This window comes from Palaemon carinicauda, chromosome 1 (assembly GCF_036898095.1).
Source record: "Palaemon carinicauda isolate YSFRI2023 chromosome 1, ASM3689809v2, whole genome shotgun sequence".
NCBI classification, from domain to species: domain Eukaryota; kingdom Metazoa; phylum Arthropoda; class Malacostraca; order Decapoda; family Palaemonidae; genus Palaemon; species Palaemon carinicauda.
This window is the reverse complement of record NC_090725.1, coordinates 160,201,347-160,221,035: the sequence shown is the minus strand read 5'-3', so window position 1 is coordinate 160,221,035 and position 19,689 is coordinate 160,201,347. Positions and strand designations below refer to the sequence as shown.

The window sequence follows — 19,689 nt, the reverse complement described above, 5'->3', positions numbered from 1 at the left end:
TTATATATATTTGTTTATTATTTACGTTGTTACTATATTTACATCATAATAAATAATGTTTGTATGTATAAGGGGATTGCCTAGATAAAGACCCAACTGCTATTACCAACGAATTCTCATTACCGTGATGAAAATTGGTTGTGACATCTTGTTTTGGACAGTTTAGTTACTGTTTCTCTCTCTTCAGAGGTGAAATGGGGATCAGCAGAAATAACTCGGGAGTGCATTTGTAGTGTTGTTGTGCGGAAGAGGTCGAGATCCCTGCTACCTTGGATTTTATATATCAACCCTACTTGAAAGTGTTCCTCGTCGGTGTTGGTTGTTTACCGTCACCGAAGTATTGTTGCTTGGTGTTTAATGGTAAATGGTACGGTAATTGTAAAATGTGCACTGGTCGCTGCTATCGAGAAAGAGTGTTTATTGGCCTGTCGAAGACACGAAAGCATGTTTGAGGGTTGTGGCCTTATGCACAAGGGATAAGTGACCGACCGCACGGCAGTATCCGCGAGTGTACTCGTTATCTTTTCACTGTATTTGGTTATTATTAAATAAGATACCTATTGCTTATATATGTATATAGAATGTAAAATCAGATAACAATTTTTTTTTTATTTGTTACGTACGTTATTATTGATGAAATGAACACCGTTCTTACTTATTGATATTTGTTTGATATTTATTATACTCACGTGACTATTCCATATTATTAACTTTTATTATTAATTATATGTTAAATATCTTTTTGCTAAGGTTATCATTAAAACTTAAAAAAAAAAACTCATACTTGTTTATCACCACTTCGTCTACAACATCTAAAAGACTAAAAGAACCTTCAAGTGGTATTGCATAGCTTGTGTTTAAATTTATTAATTAGTGAATAGTACTTGTGACAGTCATGACAAAACTAAGGCATTACTTCACTCGACGAGGAGCACCTGAACAACTGTCTACGAATGGCAGCACCAACCCGGTGAGCAAAGAAATGATGGTCTTCTACAGTATATGGAGAGTTGACATACGCCTATCATCGGCCCACTACCCGGAGTCAAATGGAAGAGCCTAGGTCACAGTCAAGTCCGCAAAGAGAATAATTAGAACAAGTATCAGCGGGACTGGAAGCCTCGATAACGACAAGGTATCATTGGCTATACTGCAGTACCTGAACACGCCCTTAATGAGTATAAAAAAATCTCCGGTACAATTGGCAACTGGGAGACAGCTACGCGATGGTGTACCGACCGCAAAACTCAACTATATGATATACCACCACTGGATAAAAAATCAGTAGAAAAAGAGAACTTTGGGTAGCAGAGAAAAATTAGAAGATAGTTAAAAGCAGTACTGACAGGAGGCTAACGCCCCTACAGCCAGGCACGCACATTAGGATTCAGAACCAGATATCTAAGGCCTGGGACAGGCTAGGAATTATGGTCAAGCAACGATTTCATAGACAGTACATTGTAAGACTAGATGGTAGTGGGCGTCCGTCGATAAGGAACAGAAGACACCTCAAGGTCACTGAACTGCCCATCAATGAGACATCAGTAGCCACTCCTACTGACGAGGAAGTGGTTCATGAGCCTAAGTCTCCTACATCACCGACAGGAGCATGGCCTCCAAAGACGAGAGAAGCCCCTGTCTGGATGAACGATTATGTATAATTATCTTTGCTTTGATTCTGCATTTATAAAATGAAAGTATTTTTGTTTTATTTTACTGCATTTAGACATGCATTGATTTCATAATTGCAACATTATATTCTGTATGAGATTCTATGTTGATGTTGCATTCACAACTCAATTTTAGTGCACATCTTGCAATGCTGATGTAATCATTGTTTCGCTTGATGTTATGTTAATGCTGTTGATGTTGCGCTCTCTCTCTCTCTCTCTCTCTCTCTCTCTCTCTCTCTCTCTCTCTCTCTCTCTCTCTCTCCTTCAGTCATACTAATGTTATCATTAATTATTACGATTATGATTTACCATACATGTCTGATGTTTTTCTTTAAGTGTTGAGCATTTCGTTTGTCATATCTGCTTTTGATATTGTCCTTTATAAGTTTTGAAAATATTACCCTCCTCGTAATATTATGGGAGGGAGATGTAGGATGTATTAAGATGAGGTTGCTTGTAGCAGCTGAGCTGCGCCCATATAAGTGAGTCATTCCCCACGTCAGGGTACTATCTGTATTTCTCTTCGCTGTGAATCAGTTGCAATGAATATATGAAGACACGCTGGCTATCATTTCTCGGGTGGGTGGTCTTTTTGTCCAATGTCACTTCGTCCGACGACACTTCGTCCACGTCTTTTTGTCCAATGTCTTTTTGTCCGATGGACTTTTGGTCTTATGACATTTGATCCAATTTTTAAAGAAAACAAGTTTTATAAAGGATTGTTATTACCGTTTACTGCACTTCTGTGTTAAAAGTTAATACCTTATTGGCTTTTATGATAAAGTAATATACTCATTTTCTAATTACTCCATTAGTCATGCTTAACGTTCTCTCTCTCTCTCTCTCTCTCTCTCTCTCTCTCTCTCTCTCTCTCTCTCTCTCTCTCTCTATATATATATATATATATATATATATATATATAGAGAGAGAGAGAGAGAGAGAGAGAGAGAGAGAGAGAGAGAGAGAGACTGTGTGTGCTGTAAGTTTAGTACTTCAGTTTCTGAATCTGCCCATCCCGAAATGGCAAAGTTCATACAATCAACGGAGAAGAAAAGAAACGTACTAGGGGAAAGTAATTATTTCTACGAATTTCGTTCGACTAATACAAAACTTGGAAAAGAATACTGGATGTGTGAGAAATGGCAGCTGTGTTCAGCGCGCATTCACATTCACACAATCATTCGAATTCTTTTTTCTTAATCATTCATAATTCTACATGTGTTACTATTAGAATTGTCAACTTATGTTTTTTTTTTTTTTCACTTCAGATGTTAGTTTTTACACTTCTTACCTTTAATACTAAAAGAATCAGCTACGCTAAAAAGTAATTATTCTGCAAAGAGTAGTATTGTTGAGTATTTTTTTTTCCTTTTTTTTTATACCGTCAGACACTTCCATTTAATTTTACTTTCGTTTATAGTTATTTTCACTCCTTTACTTCGGAGTTTGGTAATTATTATTATGAACAAGGGAGAAAGAGGTCCTTACAAGGTTTAATTTCCTATTGAGAAAGTTATGGATTGGCTAAGGTTATTTTTCTTTTAAAATTGGACCAAATGTCGTTGGACCAAAAGTCCACCGGACGGAAAGTCATTGGACAAAAAGACGTGGACGAAGTGTCATCGGACGAAGTGACATAGGACGAGAAGTCGGTACACGCATTTCTCGATCCCGCCTAGCCTTAGATCCAACACCATGGAAAAGGAAAACAACAACTCTCTACCTTTTTTAGATATCAATGTAAGCACAGACAATGGTGAATTTACATCTGTGTATCGAAAAAAAACACACTGGACTTGACAAGAATCTTTTTAGTTCTTGCTTTATGAATTTTAAACTAAACGCCATATACACACTGCTTTATAGGTCTCTGCGTTATTCCTCGAGTTGGTCCCTCTTTCATAGGGAGATTTTGTTTTTGGTAGTTTTTTTCTTTCTCAAAAAACTCTTACCCTGAAAGTATGGTTTACAAAGTCATTAACAAGGTCCCCTCACGACTTTTCTCTACTCCAATACCATCTTATAATGTTAAAAAAGAAAAATATATTTGTTACAATTCCTTACCTATCAGACAATAAGTTTTCCATCAAACTTAAACAAATACTAGAAAAAGAGTTCGGTTGCCTCCATATCCAATTAATCCACTCAAGATTGGTGTATTCTTTGGCTACAAGGACAAACTGCAGACCTTCATGAGATCCAACATTATTTATAAATTCAAGTGCCCGGAACGTCCCGGTATCTATGTTGCATCTTACCGTAGGTTATTGCAGGTAAGATACTGTAGCCATATGGGATACAGCTTAAGAACTGGTCAGAGACTGGGTAATCTTGAATTTTCTAATATAAGGAATCATGCCTCCATGTGCAAAATCCAAGCAAATAGAAAAAAAAAATTCAATTATTGGTGGAACAGGACATAGTGAATTTCTAACTACCCTTGAATCATTATACATCAAACAGCTCGTTCCTTCTTTGAAGCACTGGATCTCTTATGTTTTATCTTTTTTTACGATTTTCTGTTTTAAATTCAATAATGTTTAAAACATTTTAATATTCTTTTACTTTTTTTTGAAAATGTTTGTGTAAATTTTAACAAATTTATATTTATAATTTTTACAGACTAATGACGAACGTGGTAATGTTAGAAACGTTTCAAAATAAATTATGGCCTTTTAATGATATTTTTGAACCCTGCTGCACACCATACAGTATCTTCGCTTGTAATCCTTGTTCACTTATCATATATACATTTTTGAGAAAATTCGAAATATTTGACATAAGATAAAGAACAGTTTTACAATCAACATTTCTCCACTAGCGATATGATATTATCTAAGTATTAGAAATAGCATGAAAACTTGGATTATTTGTCACATAAAAGAGAAGACTTGAAGTTTGGACGTGGTGTCCACAAAATATTTATCAACATTGCTGGTCTGATGCTGAATCGAGAAATATGGTACTTAAATATACTGTATATACTGAATAGCCAACTCATCAATCTTTCTGAAGTTTGCTGTATATTAAGAACAAAGGTTGTATGTTAGTGTGGCTCTTGGTAACCTATCAAAATGTCACAGCCTTTCAATTGTCATTGGAAACAAGAATTAGGGGAGCGAGTAATGAAAATATACCATTTTGTACCTGAGTTCCTTCAAGAAAACCTCTGCGATGGGTGAAAATGTCTCTGGTTCTGCAGCAAGTTCACATATCAGCCGCTCTTGACACCCCAAGTAGAAGAGCTGAAAAAAGGGGGGGGGGGATGTATCATTAGTTGTTCGGTATTATCAATATTTCCGGAAAGAAACCTACTGTAGTGTAGTTTGCATGTCATGAAATAATTATTTGATGGTGACTATTCACTATTATAATTATCACAGAGATTTAATAATGTTGTTGATCGTGTGGTGCGATTGCATTCGTTGATGACGATTATGACTCGCCATCATTATTCTATTACAAGATACAAACTGATATCTATTTCTTTAAGGAAAGTCAAGGCTGCAAATCTAAAGCCATGATTTATCTAGAAGCTTATTGGTATTAGTTTGTAAAGATTTTATTTTTCTGCCTAAAGAATGCATGGCTAATAGACATCATTTAGTTAAAACTCATTTCATTGTTCCCAATATATGTTATTTCATCCAAGAATTAATATTTTTCATTTTGACTATCTTCCCAAAGTTCTTAAGGATATTTTTGGTATGGTTTATAAGTGCATTTCTGGGTAGTTGTCGGAACTCAATAGTTCTGCCCCATATTAAATTGTTTTTCATCTTTAATGGGAGTAAATTGTTATGGCCAACAGGTCATCAGTAACCAAGCTATCTGCCTGTACAGGTATGCCAAAAGTGCTAACGTACCCGCATGAAGTAGGTTTTCTTCAACACCTTCAGATTGAAGTAGCACACCTTCACTTATGTATGGGAAGTCAACCTAAACTAGTATATGTTTACAGGTATACTGAATGCGCAAATGTAGGCTACCCATGAAAAAGTATCTTGTCCATGATCAGGTATAGGGTACGGATCAGCAGCGCCTATTCAGGTAAACCTGTAGCCTAGTTGTATAACCTCCATTTAGTTGGGTCATTTTCATAAGTTCCATGACTACTGAGAGCCGAGGTACTTTTCTCAATGGATTTGACTTTTTGGAGGGATAAAAAAGAAATTTAGCTCCCATGTCCCTGTCAAAAGTGTGGGCTTAACTTTTGAGAGCCCTGAATTCAAAATGGCCGCTGTCGCCAGTTCAAGAAATTAACTTTTTCCTGGTTTGTCTTAGAGTGCGGTACAAAATATGTTTTACAGGTTTTTTTGGCATGGGGAATTCATTTCTGATGTTATTTTATTGATTTGACCTGTTTTTCATATTCAAATTCACCCGCTAAGAGAGTTTTCTTTTGTTTCAGGTTAATGTGTGTGGTTCTGCTTCCTTACTTCCATACTATTAAAAAAGGATCAAGACTGAATTAGTGTATCACTCAAGACATTTCAAATAGATATTGTCAGCAAGATGTCATATGAATGTGTGCTGAAATGTGAAAAGACTTGTAAGTCCTCAGATACAAACAGCCAAGGAAAGTGGGAGTCTCTAGAGTCAAACTCTAAAAGATGGTCAGGACTTGATAGGTATGGTGATATTTACAGCACCACTTCATGGCAAGATGGGCTTGCAAATTATTACATGCACCAAGGATGCTACATATCAATCACATCTTCAGACAAGGTTGAAAAGTCTCGACGACGCAAACGGAACGAAAGTGACATTGTGCCAAGTACAAGTCAAACATCAAGCTCTGAAATTCCAGCTCTGTGTGATGATCAGACAGTAGGACTATTGCCTGCTAAGCACCTGTATTCTTCTGTGGGTGGATCACTCATCGAGAGAACAAAATGTGTATGGTGTCTGAAGGGTGAGGACACGAAGCATCCAAATAGAGCAAAGGGTAAGATGTTCAGAATCAACACACACTCGGCATGGCTCTTCTTCAAACGCCACACAGTTTTAATAGAAGATGAAGAGTTGCTGGATCGTCTCTCACGATTTGTCAAGTCCACATCAGCGCTGTCAGACCCTTTTGCAACAGACATTATGTATCACCATTACTGCTGGAGAAAGTATGTAAGCCATCTGAAGTTTGAACAAAGTGAAGGAATGCATCTTCAGAATGTGTCTATGTGAGAGGCGAACAATTTGTTCTTTAGACACGTGGATACTGTCATCTTTGCTGAGCGTGAGATCTGTTCATTGCAGTCTCTTTTAGCAGACTACAAACGTATTGTCAGTGACTATGGTTATCCAGTGGGCGAAGTTAAGTAGTCCTACATCAAACATCTGCCCCTAAATGAGTATCAGGACAAAATTGGTTTCCAAGAAGGAAATGCAAAGAACAAGAGTCCATGGTCCATGGGTGTATGATACTGCAGGACGGGGTGACTATATTGAGGCTGCTATGTTGTCCCTTGGCATCACTGATGAGCAGCTCATTTAAAACCTAGGATAATGCCTGTCAAAGAAGATCAAAGACACATCTACTGTCCCATGGCCACCTCGCACTGACCATTTTGAAGAAGCTGAAGAGGTATGTGAGCAACTACTGCAGTTGTTGACTTTGCTAAAACAACCTACAAGAAAAACTGTTGATCTCAGTCCTGCCACACTCAGCATGGCCTCCATAATCACCTACCACGTCACTGGACAGCGCACCTTAACTGCAGTTAACCTTGGCCTCACTGTTCATGGTATGACAAGGAGTGAAGACCTGGTGGACACACTTCACAAGAGTAGTGTCTGCATCAGCTACTCAGATGAACTTCCCCCTTATGACCACTGGTCACTTAAGAATGTTGAGGTGTCAAGCACCTGCCCACCAAAGATCGCAGATAGCAAGCCCGCCGTTGTCATTGTTGACAACGACGACCTCAAGTTGGATACTATGACAGGCAATGCAGCAGGCGCTCACAGAACTAATGTCGTGTTCGTGCAGCCAGAAAGCTACGAAAGGAAACCAGATGAACGGCCTTTTGCCAGGCTTGCCAAGAAGCAGATCTCTGAACTGTGGAGAGATCACACATGTTCAACAATACAGATGCCCCCTGGCAGTACCAGTGAGCCACCAATTTTTGCCTTGGTAAACCCACCAGTGAATGGCTCAGCTCCGCAATGTGATCGCTCTGTTATACATGCATTGTCTTGCACCAACAATGACGGTACAAGACCCCTACCAAATGAGCAATGGGTTCCAGCATACAGTGGTGCCTAATCCTGCCACTGTCCACCACCCAACAAGAGCATTCACACCACCTATGATGAACCCACAAGCAAAACAGTGATACATGATATCATGACAAAGCTAGTGGAAACAATGCACAAGAAGAAAATCCCATTCTTCTATCTCGTTGAAGATCTACCCACCTATAAGACAATCATCCAACTCAAGGCAGAGAATCTAGAATTGTTTAAGAATATCACCCAAATCCTTGGTGCTTTCCACCAACAGATGTTGTACATGCATGCTATATATAAGAGATTCAAGGTTTCTGGGATGGCAGACACTCTGGTATCAGCAGGAGTGGTGATGGATGGATCTGTGGACCAAGCACTACAAGGCAAACATTATAGGCGGGGTGTGCGCTGCATTATGGCTTGGAGAGAGGCTCTTATCCACCTTCGGCTAAGAGACATTCTTGAGCATGAGGAACTGTCAGAAAATGTGAAAGAGAAGCTGGACATTCTGCGTAACGCACTCACTGAAACACAAGAGGCACTTCACGAAGCTCACTCTGGCCTTGAAAATGACGATGACATGAAGCCATTGATCAACAGAGTTTATTAGAACCATGGTACCAACATAGGGGACTTTTGGCTTTCGTTCATAGAGATGTCAGACCCTCTTGTATAGAATCTTGATGCGTGCCATGCCAGAAATGGACAGGAGTACATATCCTCAACATACAACATGTTGCCTGGACTGATAGCATACAACAACCATGATTATGGAAGGTGGCTGCCAGATTACTGGGCAATGTTGTCTTCTTTGTCAAATGAGCAAAAGGAATTCTTTAACAATCACTTTGCTTAGTTTATGACAGGTCTACCCTACTCCTGTCAACCACTTGACCTCTGGATCAAAACAACCATGAATCTGAACTCTAAGTTGAAACAAGGATGGCTTTACCTTTTGCAAAACGAGAAGCAACTGTTCTCTACAATAAGGAATGTAAACAATGTGGTCAGAGTGAAGGCCGCAGTGAAGCAGAATGTCAAATGTGAGCGTCACAACAGGAAACATGTTGAGTGTCAATCAGCGAGGATGAAGAAGGATGAGCAAGCAGTTCAGGATCTACAGCACTGCATGAGAGAATTTAGCGCTGAACCATTTGATAACTCATCACCTTCACTGAGGTCACTGCAGTCTGGTCTGGTTGCTTCTCCACAGCTAGTACAAGACTTCAACACTGCTTTTCAAGATGGCCAACATCAGGTTGAAACTCTCCTGAATGAGCGAGTATTCACAAAGGCACAGCCTCTCACTGCAACCATCAACAAAAATAAAAGGCAAAGCTTTGCCAGTTAACAGATTTGTGCACCAGCAGGTACGCCTATGAAAGTGGCTCAGATGGAGAGGTCGGGTCTGGCGGCCCTGGTGGACCTTGCAGAAGGATCAGGCATGCTCCCACTTGAATCAGCCCTTGAGAGGAGAATGACTGAGGAGTGCTTGTCTCTGTACAATGCAGACGGGTCAATGTGCAAAACAATGAATAGCAAGCTCTTGGATCAGTTTGACCTTGACCTAGTTGTTCAAGAACCAGAAAACTACATCAGCATTGTCGACATGGGTATGATCTGGTGGCTAGCCACTCCCACACCCAAGGACCGTGAGGCAAAGACGCGAGATGGCTCAAAGTACTGCCGGAAGGACTATCTAGAAAAAATCTGCAAGATCATTTTCTCACGCCATGCCAATGCAAGCCCTTACATCATTCTTATCAACGACAAGTATGACCTTCTTTTCAGCATCAAGGATGATGAGCACGATCGAAGGGCAGCAAAACATGCATATTTTCCAAACGTTTTTCCAAAGCCCACAGACACATTCCCAGGAGCTGCTGAATTTAACCAACTGATGGTCAGATCAGGGAACAAGATCAGACTGCAAAAGCTCCTCAGGGAACAGCTGAAAGCACAAGCTTCGATGGTGTGTTGTGGATTAATCTACTGTGAGAGAGAAAGAGCAACCAATGTGAGCACTGATGTGGCAAACACAGACTCTATTTTCAGACATCCAGAGGCTGACACAATGATGTTCTCTGCCTATGCCAAGCTCAGGACGGGGAACTTTAATGGGGCAGTTGTACTTGACAGTAAAGATACAGATGTGTACGTTCAAGCAGCATATCCCTCACAGCAACTCCCTGGTGATCTACTTATCAAACGCAAGCATATCTTTATCAACTGCCGTGACATGCTACCAGAAGAAGTCTCACAGATCATCATCCCTCTCCATGTGATCATATGTCAGGGTTCTATGGCCATAGAAAGAAGGTGATGGAGACGGTGATCTCTGATCCTGAGGCAAGAAAGCTCCTGGGACGAATTGGTGAAAGCATTGACTTGGAGCATAGTATCAGAACTGATATGAAGACCTTTGTACTGTCCTGTATCTATGGTGAAAATGCAGATGTTACTTGCAGGCAAGCAAGGGCTTCCAAGTGGTAAAAAAATGAATAAGAGTACAATCTGCCTCACACCTGATGATGACTCCTTGAATCCTCATGTTGAAAGAGCAAACTATATCACATATTGCCAATTACACTACAACTTGTTTGACCATCCATCCCCTATTGGTCATGGCTGGGAACTTGTGAATGGAAAATGCCGACCAGTGCTCTACACACAACCCTCCTTGCCCCAACAGCTCATGCTTCCTGACTCCTCAGAGGAAAGTGAATCTGACAATGAGATGAGTGAGTCTGGGGATTCAACAGCTTCAGAAGTATAAAAGTCCCATGATTGACATAGAACAATTGATTCAGTGATGTACATTTTCTAATCAATATCAATTTATTGTTTGACATTTCCTTGTGTTTCAACGTGTTTCAACCATTAACATTGGTTTTGTTGTAAAATGATTTTTGTCTTTACTTTTACTTCTATCATTAGTAAAATAATTCATCACAAAAAAAATCTTTCATTACAACCTACTGTAAAAGGTCTGTAATGACATAGCAAAATTAAACGTTTGGTGCTAAAAATTGGCGGTCATAGTGAATTTGAATATGAAAAACAGGTCAAATCAATAAAATAACATCAGAAATGAATTTCCCATGCCACAAAACCTAATAAAATATATTTTGTACAGCACTCTAAGACAAACCAGGAAAAAGTTAATTGTTTGAACTGGCAACGGCAGCCATTTTTGAATTCAGAGCTCTCAAAAGTTATGCCCACACTTTTGACAGGGACAAGTGAGCTAAATTTCTTTTTTATCCCTCCAAAAAGTCAAATCAAATGAGAAAAGTACCTCCACTCTCAGTGGTCATGGAACTTATGAAAATGACCCAACTAATTATTTTCGGTGGTAGTCCCACAACCCTATTCATAAATCTTTGTTTGTACCATAGCCTCTGCATCATGGTTCTCTTGAGTCTTGGAAGCGAGTTCCTTGCTAAAAGATGTGCTTGTGGATATCTTTCTTCCTTTCATTATCTTTTTTCTTTTATTGAAAGGTGTGCTAGACAGGCTTATTGAAGTGAAGGAGCTGAGTGAGTTCACAGGGTAGTGTCATGCCTTTTCCTTCCTTGTGTGTTGTTATTTTCAACTACATTAATGCATTCTTCCCCCGCCCCACTGACATTGCAGTACTAGAATTATTACCTTAATATTTCCAATGTGTCTTAAAAAGAATTTAGTGAATGAAATGTACCTCCAAATGTGCGAAGTATATAACGAGCTTTTGCAACTGTTCTTCGTACGCGGGGTCCCAGTAGAGAGTGTCGGGAGTCTCCTCCTCTTCGTAAATGATGCTCTGAATACTGAGGGACCTTCCTTTCTCCTTACCGAATGCCGGAATCGCTAGAGATATGGGCATGTTGAGGATGAAACCTGGCAATCAGGGAAAAGCGCTCTTAGATTCATTGGTAAAGCAGGGGTCACTTTGGAAAGGAGGAAGAGTGAGAAAATTAAGCAGAGGAAAAAATAGAAAATATGGTCGACCCTCATTCATCTTTAAAATCAGTTATATAGTTAGGTAATAATACTGAAGTTTATTCTTGTTGACACGCACATATGCACACACAATTATATGTCCTTGTTTATTATTTGTGTTTAAAAATTGATAAAAAGGATGATAAGGGAAACCTTCTAATATCCGCAAATAAATCCACTGAAAATTTTAGATACTGGAGAAGTACTAACGATTGAAATACAGAAAATGGAAATTTTACTTTATATGGGTAGTAGCCTTAGTGGATATTGAGATAATAGTTCTACCAAAGTATATAAAAAAAGTTGTTATTCACTTGTTTGTACATAAGAATAGTGTATTCCTTACCAAGAAGAACAGGAGCGTTTGGATTTACAAAAAGGTATCTCTTCTCCCTAGAAGCATTCGAGAATGAACTCCACAAGCCGACAGTTATCAGCACCAACGCGGGCAAAGGGTAAATCTTCATCATAACCTGAAAAGTGAAGAACAGAATTATTTGCATTGATGTTCTTTTGTAATCTATGGGCCACACTTTAGCTTTGAAATAATATTTGCTAATAATAATAATTATACTAACTATAGGGCTGAAGGGTGGCGATCATATAATCATCAAATGTATAGTAGCCTATAGTCTTATTTTTGTAAGATGTTTGTAAATTTAAACAAAAGAATAATGTTTTATTTTCATATGCATGTTGTATGATGTACAATATTCATTGTTTGTTTGTATATGGAACTGTGAAGGAAATGGATGTTCCGTGTGGTATTGGGAGTGAGGTGCACTGTAGACACTCTTTGGGGGCTTAGCAGCGTCCCTTTAGCCACTAGACAATCTCTCTTTGTAGTCTTCTACTTTACCGGCCTTCGGTGTTTCTCTCTTCCTTCTAACTGTCCACCCCTTTAAAGTTTAACTTCGCAATGAATGTTCCCTTCGATTATTAATAGCAACTAATATATTATATAATCATTGCAAAGGTGAATTTACAAGGCAAAAAAAGGAAGAAAAAAATTAAAACTGGCAAGGCATGGATAACCTGGATAGAAGTAGGCCTACAGAAGATAATTAATTGCAGAGAGAATAGTGGAGCCAGGAGTCTACAAGCTTTTGTGATGAGTAATGTTACTCTGGAGGAACAGGAATTGGTGACCGAGGTAGTTTGTAAGTTGAGATATAGCCTATAGAGATAGAACAGGATACATTGCACAGGGGTTCTCAACCTGGGGTTCACGAACCCTTCCTAGGGGTACTTAGATGGCTGATGAAAATTTTTTTTTAGATAGTTGAATATGCTGAAAGAGAGAGCAAAAAACTGGAATCAAAATTGATTAGATACCCATTCATAGTGGATCTGCACCTTTCCCCAGATAACTTGCAAGAAGAATTCTTAGAGTTGATGAACGATTCTTTTGCAGATAATGCATTTGAAGGATTTTCCCTGACTAAGCTCTGATCTAAAATTGTGAGATTTACCCTGTTGTATTTGATATAGTTCTGACTCTTACTGATATTCTCTAATGCCTAACTTTATCCGCAAGGATTTTCAATGCTGTTGAACTTGAAAACTAAACATCCATCACGGCTTAGTGTGAAACACTATTTGTAACAAATAGGCGCACCTTTTACATTGATGTTCAGCATTGGTTGATAATGGAAATGTTGTTTCACACCTGTCTGTGTAGTATCATTCTAAAACAATTGGAATATCAAAGTTTCATCTCAAAATGGTCATTAAATTTTGAATCATTTGATAAGATTCTATGCTGTACAATTGTATACTGAGTTAGTCACTAAATTACATTTTGTTCGACGTCTGATTACTGAGGGTTAGGATAAATGGTCTTATAACTTGAAGGGAACAAGGTTGGGAACCCCTGCGATAAAAGGTAAGTCTCAGGGTTTAGGTTGTGTAGCACAAGCGAGACCAACCCTGAAAAGGGGGCATCGACTCCAATGCAACCCTGGAATTACAAACTTTCTCGGAGAAAAACGCGAAACGGCATAAATGGACCAGATTCCACTAAGAAAATATTTTCATGGCAGTCTGAATGCTGTAGCAATAAGACCGTAGTTTATTAAATGGAACAACGCTGCTCTTAAACTATCGAGTCAACGACCTAGGTAGTTTACAAGAGTATATTTTCTGTGGTGACGAGTAAGCCTCATAGTTTAGGGTGTGTTGGAACGATGTCAACCCAATAGCAAAAGTGAAACCATAATCTTCGTCGAAGAGGGGGAAGTTGATAAGAGATGTCAGGATATTCTGTGAAGCTTTGTGAAGAGTCATTCAAGTACTTGAAAAGTAACCTTGAAATTATCTTTTCAAAAAATTGTAAAATTTTCATTTATCAAAGCATTTTAACCAATTTCAGTATTACAAATATTTTCTTATTATTAATAATAAACACCATATTCTTTATGTTGAAGTGCATTTCAATCGTTCTACCGATTTACTCTTGAAAAAGTAAACGTAAATGCAGCTTTCATCTTTGTATTGTAATAACAATATAAATATTGATTGTGAACATAAAGTGACATGACCAAAAAGCCTATATAAATATATATATATATATATATATATATATATATATATATATATATATATATATATATGTATATATATATATATATATATATATATATATATATACATATATATATATATATATATATATATATATATATATATATATATATATATATACATATATATATGTATATATATATATATGTATATATATATATATATATATATATATATATATATATATATATATATATATTCTTACAAAGCTGGTCTAGCATATATTAAATAGTTTATCAATGTATCTTATTTATGTTTTCATATGTGCTTTGAAGATGTTAGCCAGTTGTTAAGATGAGTTCTCTCGTGTAGATTTAAGTTTATTATGTACAGGGTGACACAAAAGAAAACGGTCATCACCTAAACTTGAATAACTTTTGAAATAAATAACCAATTCCATTTATTTTTCATATTTATCAAGAGAAATTAATGTTCTAAGAGTCTACCCAATTTGACCTTCAAGATGCCATGGACTACTGAGGAAAAGACATTTACAGTTGAGGCACATTTATGGTTGAAGTCTATCTACACAGCTCAATTGCAATTCAAAGAATGGTTCAGATGTCAAGAATTTCCTGTCCCTTCAATGATCTCCAGATGGGTCAACAAGTTCAGAACCTATGGAACTGTGCATAACCCCAATTGTAAAGACACTAACAGACAATCACGCTCTGGATGACCGAAATCATCAAGGACACCACACAACATTGCTGCTGTCAGAGACTCTGTTGTCTGCAGCCCAAGCAAGTCTGTGCGACGGCAAAATCAGGAGCTTGGAATCAATCGGGAGTCTGTGCGGAGAAGTTTGAATGCAGATCTCCACCTGTATCCTTACAGGATACAGATTAAACACAAGCTTACACTTGACAACATGAGGCAGCGAGTGATCATGTGCCAGTGGTGTTGCGACAAGATTGACGCTGTGCCAGATTTCCTTGACAATGTCTGGTTTTTGAACGAGGCACATTTTCTGTTGTTAGGTCATGTGAACTTGAAGAACAATATCTTCTGGGGTAGCACACCCCCTGAGCACTGTCTGCAATGGCCATTACACTCGGTGAAGTGCACTGCCTGGCTCGCCATCTCCAAACATGGCATCATTGGACCATTCTGGTTCGAGGACGACAACAAGCGGTCTGTGACAATTAACACCGAGCGATATGTCCAGGTGCTTGGCAAGTTCTGGACAGCACTTGGTCGATGGAGAGGCGTCGTCAGGGTCCTCCAGTGGTTCCAGCAGGATGGTGCCACCCCCCCACACACTTCAAATGAATCATTGGCATGGCTGAAGCAGCGTTTCCCTGACCGATTGATCAGCCGCAGGTGTGACCCGGAGTGGTCGCCACATTCAGCGGACCTGAACCCCCAGATTTTTATCTCTGGGAATACCTTAAGGACAGGGTATATGGAAAGCCCGCCCCCCCCCCCCCCAGACTATCCCTGACCTGAAGGCAGCAATCACAGCAGCAATAGGAGTGATCCCAAGGGAGCGGGAGGGTCATCGAGAACTTTGCCCGCCGGATCCAAATGTGCCTGCAAAGCTGGGGAGCTCCTTTGGAGCACATTTTGGAGAGCCAATGAAACAAAGAGTTTTTGTTGTACAGACTTAATACTTTGGAGATGTCTGCTACCCAGGCTTGACCTAATGTAGGTACAGTTTTGTGTCGATATAAATAAAATTTTGGAAGTTATTCGTTTTTTGGTGTTGACCGTTTTTTTTTTTTTTTTTGTGTCAACCTGTAAATTATGTGAGACTTATGTTGTTTTAATTTCATTGCATTCTTCATTCAAGTCAATATATGTAAATATGCGTTATTTTTAAGAATTCACTTTTTATTTCACGAGATAGGAACAAGGGCTTATGTAATGTTCTTTTATATTTTTATGAAGTATTGCGTCATGTTTGGGAGAAGAACCGCAATTCTTTTGTCTGCCATGTACTTTAGAAGATTCACAAAAAACCTAGAGATAGATCTCATCTTTTTTTTATTTCGGGAGGAGCTTCCTGGGAGAAAGTCGTTGTGCTGTGCGTTGTTGTGTGTGAGTTGCCTGAAGCTCAAGATTCGTCTCTTGACAGTTTTATCTAGTTGATAACTCTGACGCCCTTAGGCCAACTCCCCACTCTACCATATCTCAGATCTGGAACATTCTGGAAGTAGCTATGTTTCAGATAAAGGTGACCCCAGGAATCAAAGATCAGATAGAGAATCCCAGCCTTAAGTCATAGTCATCTCCCCCTCTCTCTCAAACACTTGCAACCCAGTGTATTGTTTTAAAAGTGTTCAGTGTAATTTCAAAGTTTTGGTGTGGCGGGTTTTGTAAATATAGAGAGTATTTTTAAAAATTCTCTTAGAGCTTTTGTAACTGGCCCTGTAGTAAAGTGAAAGATACTTGTATCATTGTCTTGTTGATTATATTTCATTGAGTGTTTAGACTAATTAAATAGTGGGTAAAATTTCATTTCAAGTGAAACAAGTGATTGTATAATTTTCATAAGCATTATTTCTCTTGTCTTAATCTAAGGTTCATTCAGCTATAGAATTTTAAGTCAAGTGATTATAAAATTTTCAGATCGTAAGATTTTTATCTTAACCAAAGTTTTGTTCAAACTTAATATTTCGAATGAATTATATTTGTTGTTATACAAATTCTTTCAAAGTCTTGTAATTTACATAGAATATATCTATTTTTGTAAAGAGTGTATTATTTCAATCACCAGTGTTTAGATTAGTATTCGCTCGTATCCTGTAAAGAATCGAAGTAATTGGTGGTTCTAAATAAGTCTTAAGAACAATTACCCAGTTTTGTTTTGAGAGTACTTAAGAGACCTTTGGATATTCAGCATTTTATATATAGCTGTCTGGGAATTATTTAGCTGTCTCAGAGTTTGGGTATTAATATTTCCAAGTGTAACAGATTTAATGTAAAAACAAACAGGTAAGTTTGGAATTTGAGAGGTCGTGTAGCTTGCTAGCCGTAATATATATAATATTATATGTTTGGTTCCCAAACAGGGGACCATCATATAATATATTTTTGGTGCGCAGACCCAGGAGATCGAGCGAGTCTGTTTTAAATATTGGTAATAACAAAGCCATGTTTTGATTGAAGGTTTTGAACAATATAGTGTTGATAGGATTTTGTGTATTGTTAGGATATATTTTTTCGAGAGGTACTATATATTCTTAAATTACAGGATGGCACACTTTAATATCAAAGAGTCTTTGAATAACCCAAATGTTCTGGAATTGTCCGAAGCTAATGTAACTAAAGCTCAGTGGCTCTATTTTAAATTCATGTGGTGGCCATGCAACAAGTGAGATGATTAAAGCCCAAAATCAAGTGTCTAGCCTTAAAAGCATTGATAAACTTGGGAAAGTTGTCGCAAGAAAATATTGTAGCAGCTTGTGAACTGTTGTAGGAGGCTGAAGAAGAATTTTTAGCGAAGCAAGGACCAGTTGGCCCGCAATCTGAAGGCATGAAAGCATTTTGGGATGTAGAGGCTGAGTTTCGATGAATTGCAGTCTAGGAGAATTGAATCAAGTTGAAGATGATGGCGGTAGAGAAAGCAAAAGCACGATGTGCGAGGCAAATGGAAGCAAGGAGAGAATAAGAAGAAAGAGAAGAAGCCAGAGAAGTCACAAGACATGCAAGGAGAATGGAAGAAAAGGAGAAGAAGGAGGCAAGAGAGATTGCACGACATGTGCGGGAGTTGGAGCTATTGAACGCCTGTGCACAGTCGGCAACGCAGAGAGAGGCTAACCCTACTATGCACGAACCAGCGTTTAATGTGTCAGATGCCCAGAAGTTAATTCCAAGTTTCACAGAAGAAGCTCCAGAGGAGTTCTTTGATCCTTTTGAAACAGTCACATCAACGATGAAATGGGCAGAAGAAAAATGGTCTGTGTTATTGCACAGTGTATTCATTAGGAAGGGCCGCAGTACTTATTTATCCTTATCTCAGGACCAGAGACAGGAGTATCAAGAAATAAAGAAGAGCATACTGCAATTGTATCAGATGAACCCTGAATATTATAAGTAAAGGTTCCGAAGTTTGAGGAAGGACGAGAAAATGACTTCCCTGGATTACGCTTATAAGGTACGATGATGTTTTAAGAGATTGACAGAGGCTGCTAATATGAGAGAGATGGCTGATTTAGAAGAATTGATAATACTATAACAGTATCTACGAGAAATTACTGAACATATTCGAACGTACTTGAGAGAGAGAGAGGTGAAGAAACTTGTTAAAGCCACTTCACTGAGCGAGGATTATATTATCAGTTGTAAACCCTCCTCGGGCATGAAGTTTCAACTATCGTTCCGACCAAGTGTGAAGTATTCGCCAAACCATGGAAACCAGTTCAATAATAAGTATGTGAACAAGTTCAATAGTTACAGTGGAAATAGCACTGGTACTGTCCCTAAGCAGAATGTGATAGCACCGCATTAATAATTGTCGAATCATCGTCCTACAACCGTCGTGAAAGACCTGCAGAAGGTTTATATTGTCTGTTTTAAGTGTGGTAAGAAAGGCCATATCAGTAAGGAATGTTGGTCAAACCAACCGAAAGCAACCTCCAAGTGATTAAAGATAATTCGACTTCAGAGAATACGAAGATGAAGTAACAATTGGGAAAGGTCGAAGAGGAAAATAAACTAGCCAACGTTTACACGACACACAGAACGAACCCAAACAGCGTGGATACCTTTAAACCATATATTTATGAAAGTATGTTAGCAGCAATAGACGGGAGTGAGGGAACCCCTTTCAGGATATTGCGCAACACAGGTTGTAACCATAGTGTGGTGGTACGAGGAGTACAACCATTGGTGGAACAGTCTCTCACAGGAGACTCGATTATTTTTAAAGGAATAGGAAGTAAAGAAGTTACCCCTATTTGCCATTTGAAACTGTCTTGTGAGTTGGTGACAGGTAATTCTGACTTTGCGGTAAAGGAATCATTGGCTGTCGAAGGAGTAGACATCCTGCTGGGTAATGAGGTTCGTGGAGCACCGTTTATGCCTTGTCCCATTGTAACAGAGAAATCATTGAAGTAAAGTCCTATGATTGAACTTCAGAAGGATTACCCATACCTGTTTCTTAGTTGTGTGACGAGTAAGAGTATGACGAAGAAAGAGGCTGCTGAAGAAGAAAAAGAAATTGAAGGAGCAATGAACATGGAGGATTTGTTTTCTGAAGAAGATGATTTCCTTGATGATA

The 19,689-nt window shown here is 38.5% G+C and overlaps 1 protein-coding gene across 2 annotated transcripts in view; it reads right to left on the bottom strand.

Annotated features, from left to right (window-relative positions):
* The window catches only part of LOC137643481 (uncharacterized), a 72,691-nt gene that overhangs the window by 23,695 nt on the left and 29,307 nt on the right, over positions 1-19,689 (bottom strand). For both annotated transcript variants that reach the window (XM_068376254.1, XM_068376259.1), the window contains 3 exons: positions 12,229-12,355; positions 11,602-11,780; positions 4,821-4,918 (listed from right to left, as the gene is read on the bottom strand). In XM_068376254.1, coding sequence (XP_068232355.1) covers positions 4,821-4,918; positions 11,602-11,780; positions 12,229-12,352 — 401 coding nt within the window. In that variant the 5' untranslated portion in view covers positions 12,353-12,355. The remainder of the gene's footprint in view (positions 1-4,820; positions 4,919-11,601; positions 11,781-12,228; positions 12,356-19,689) is intronic.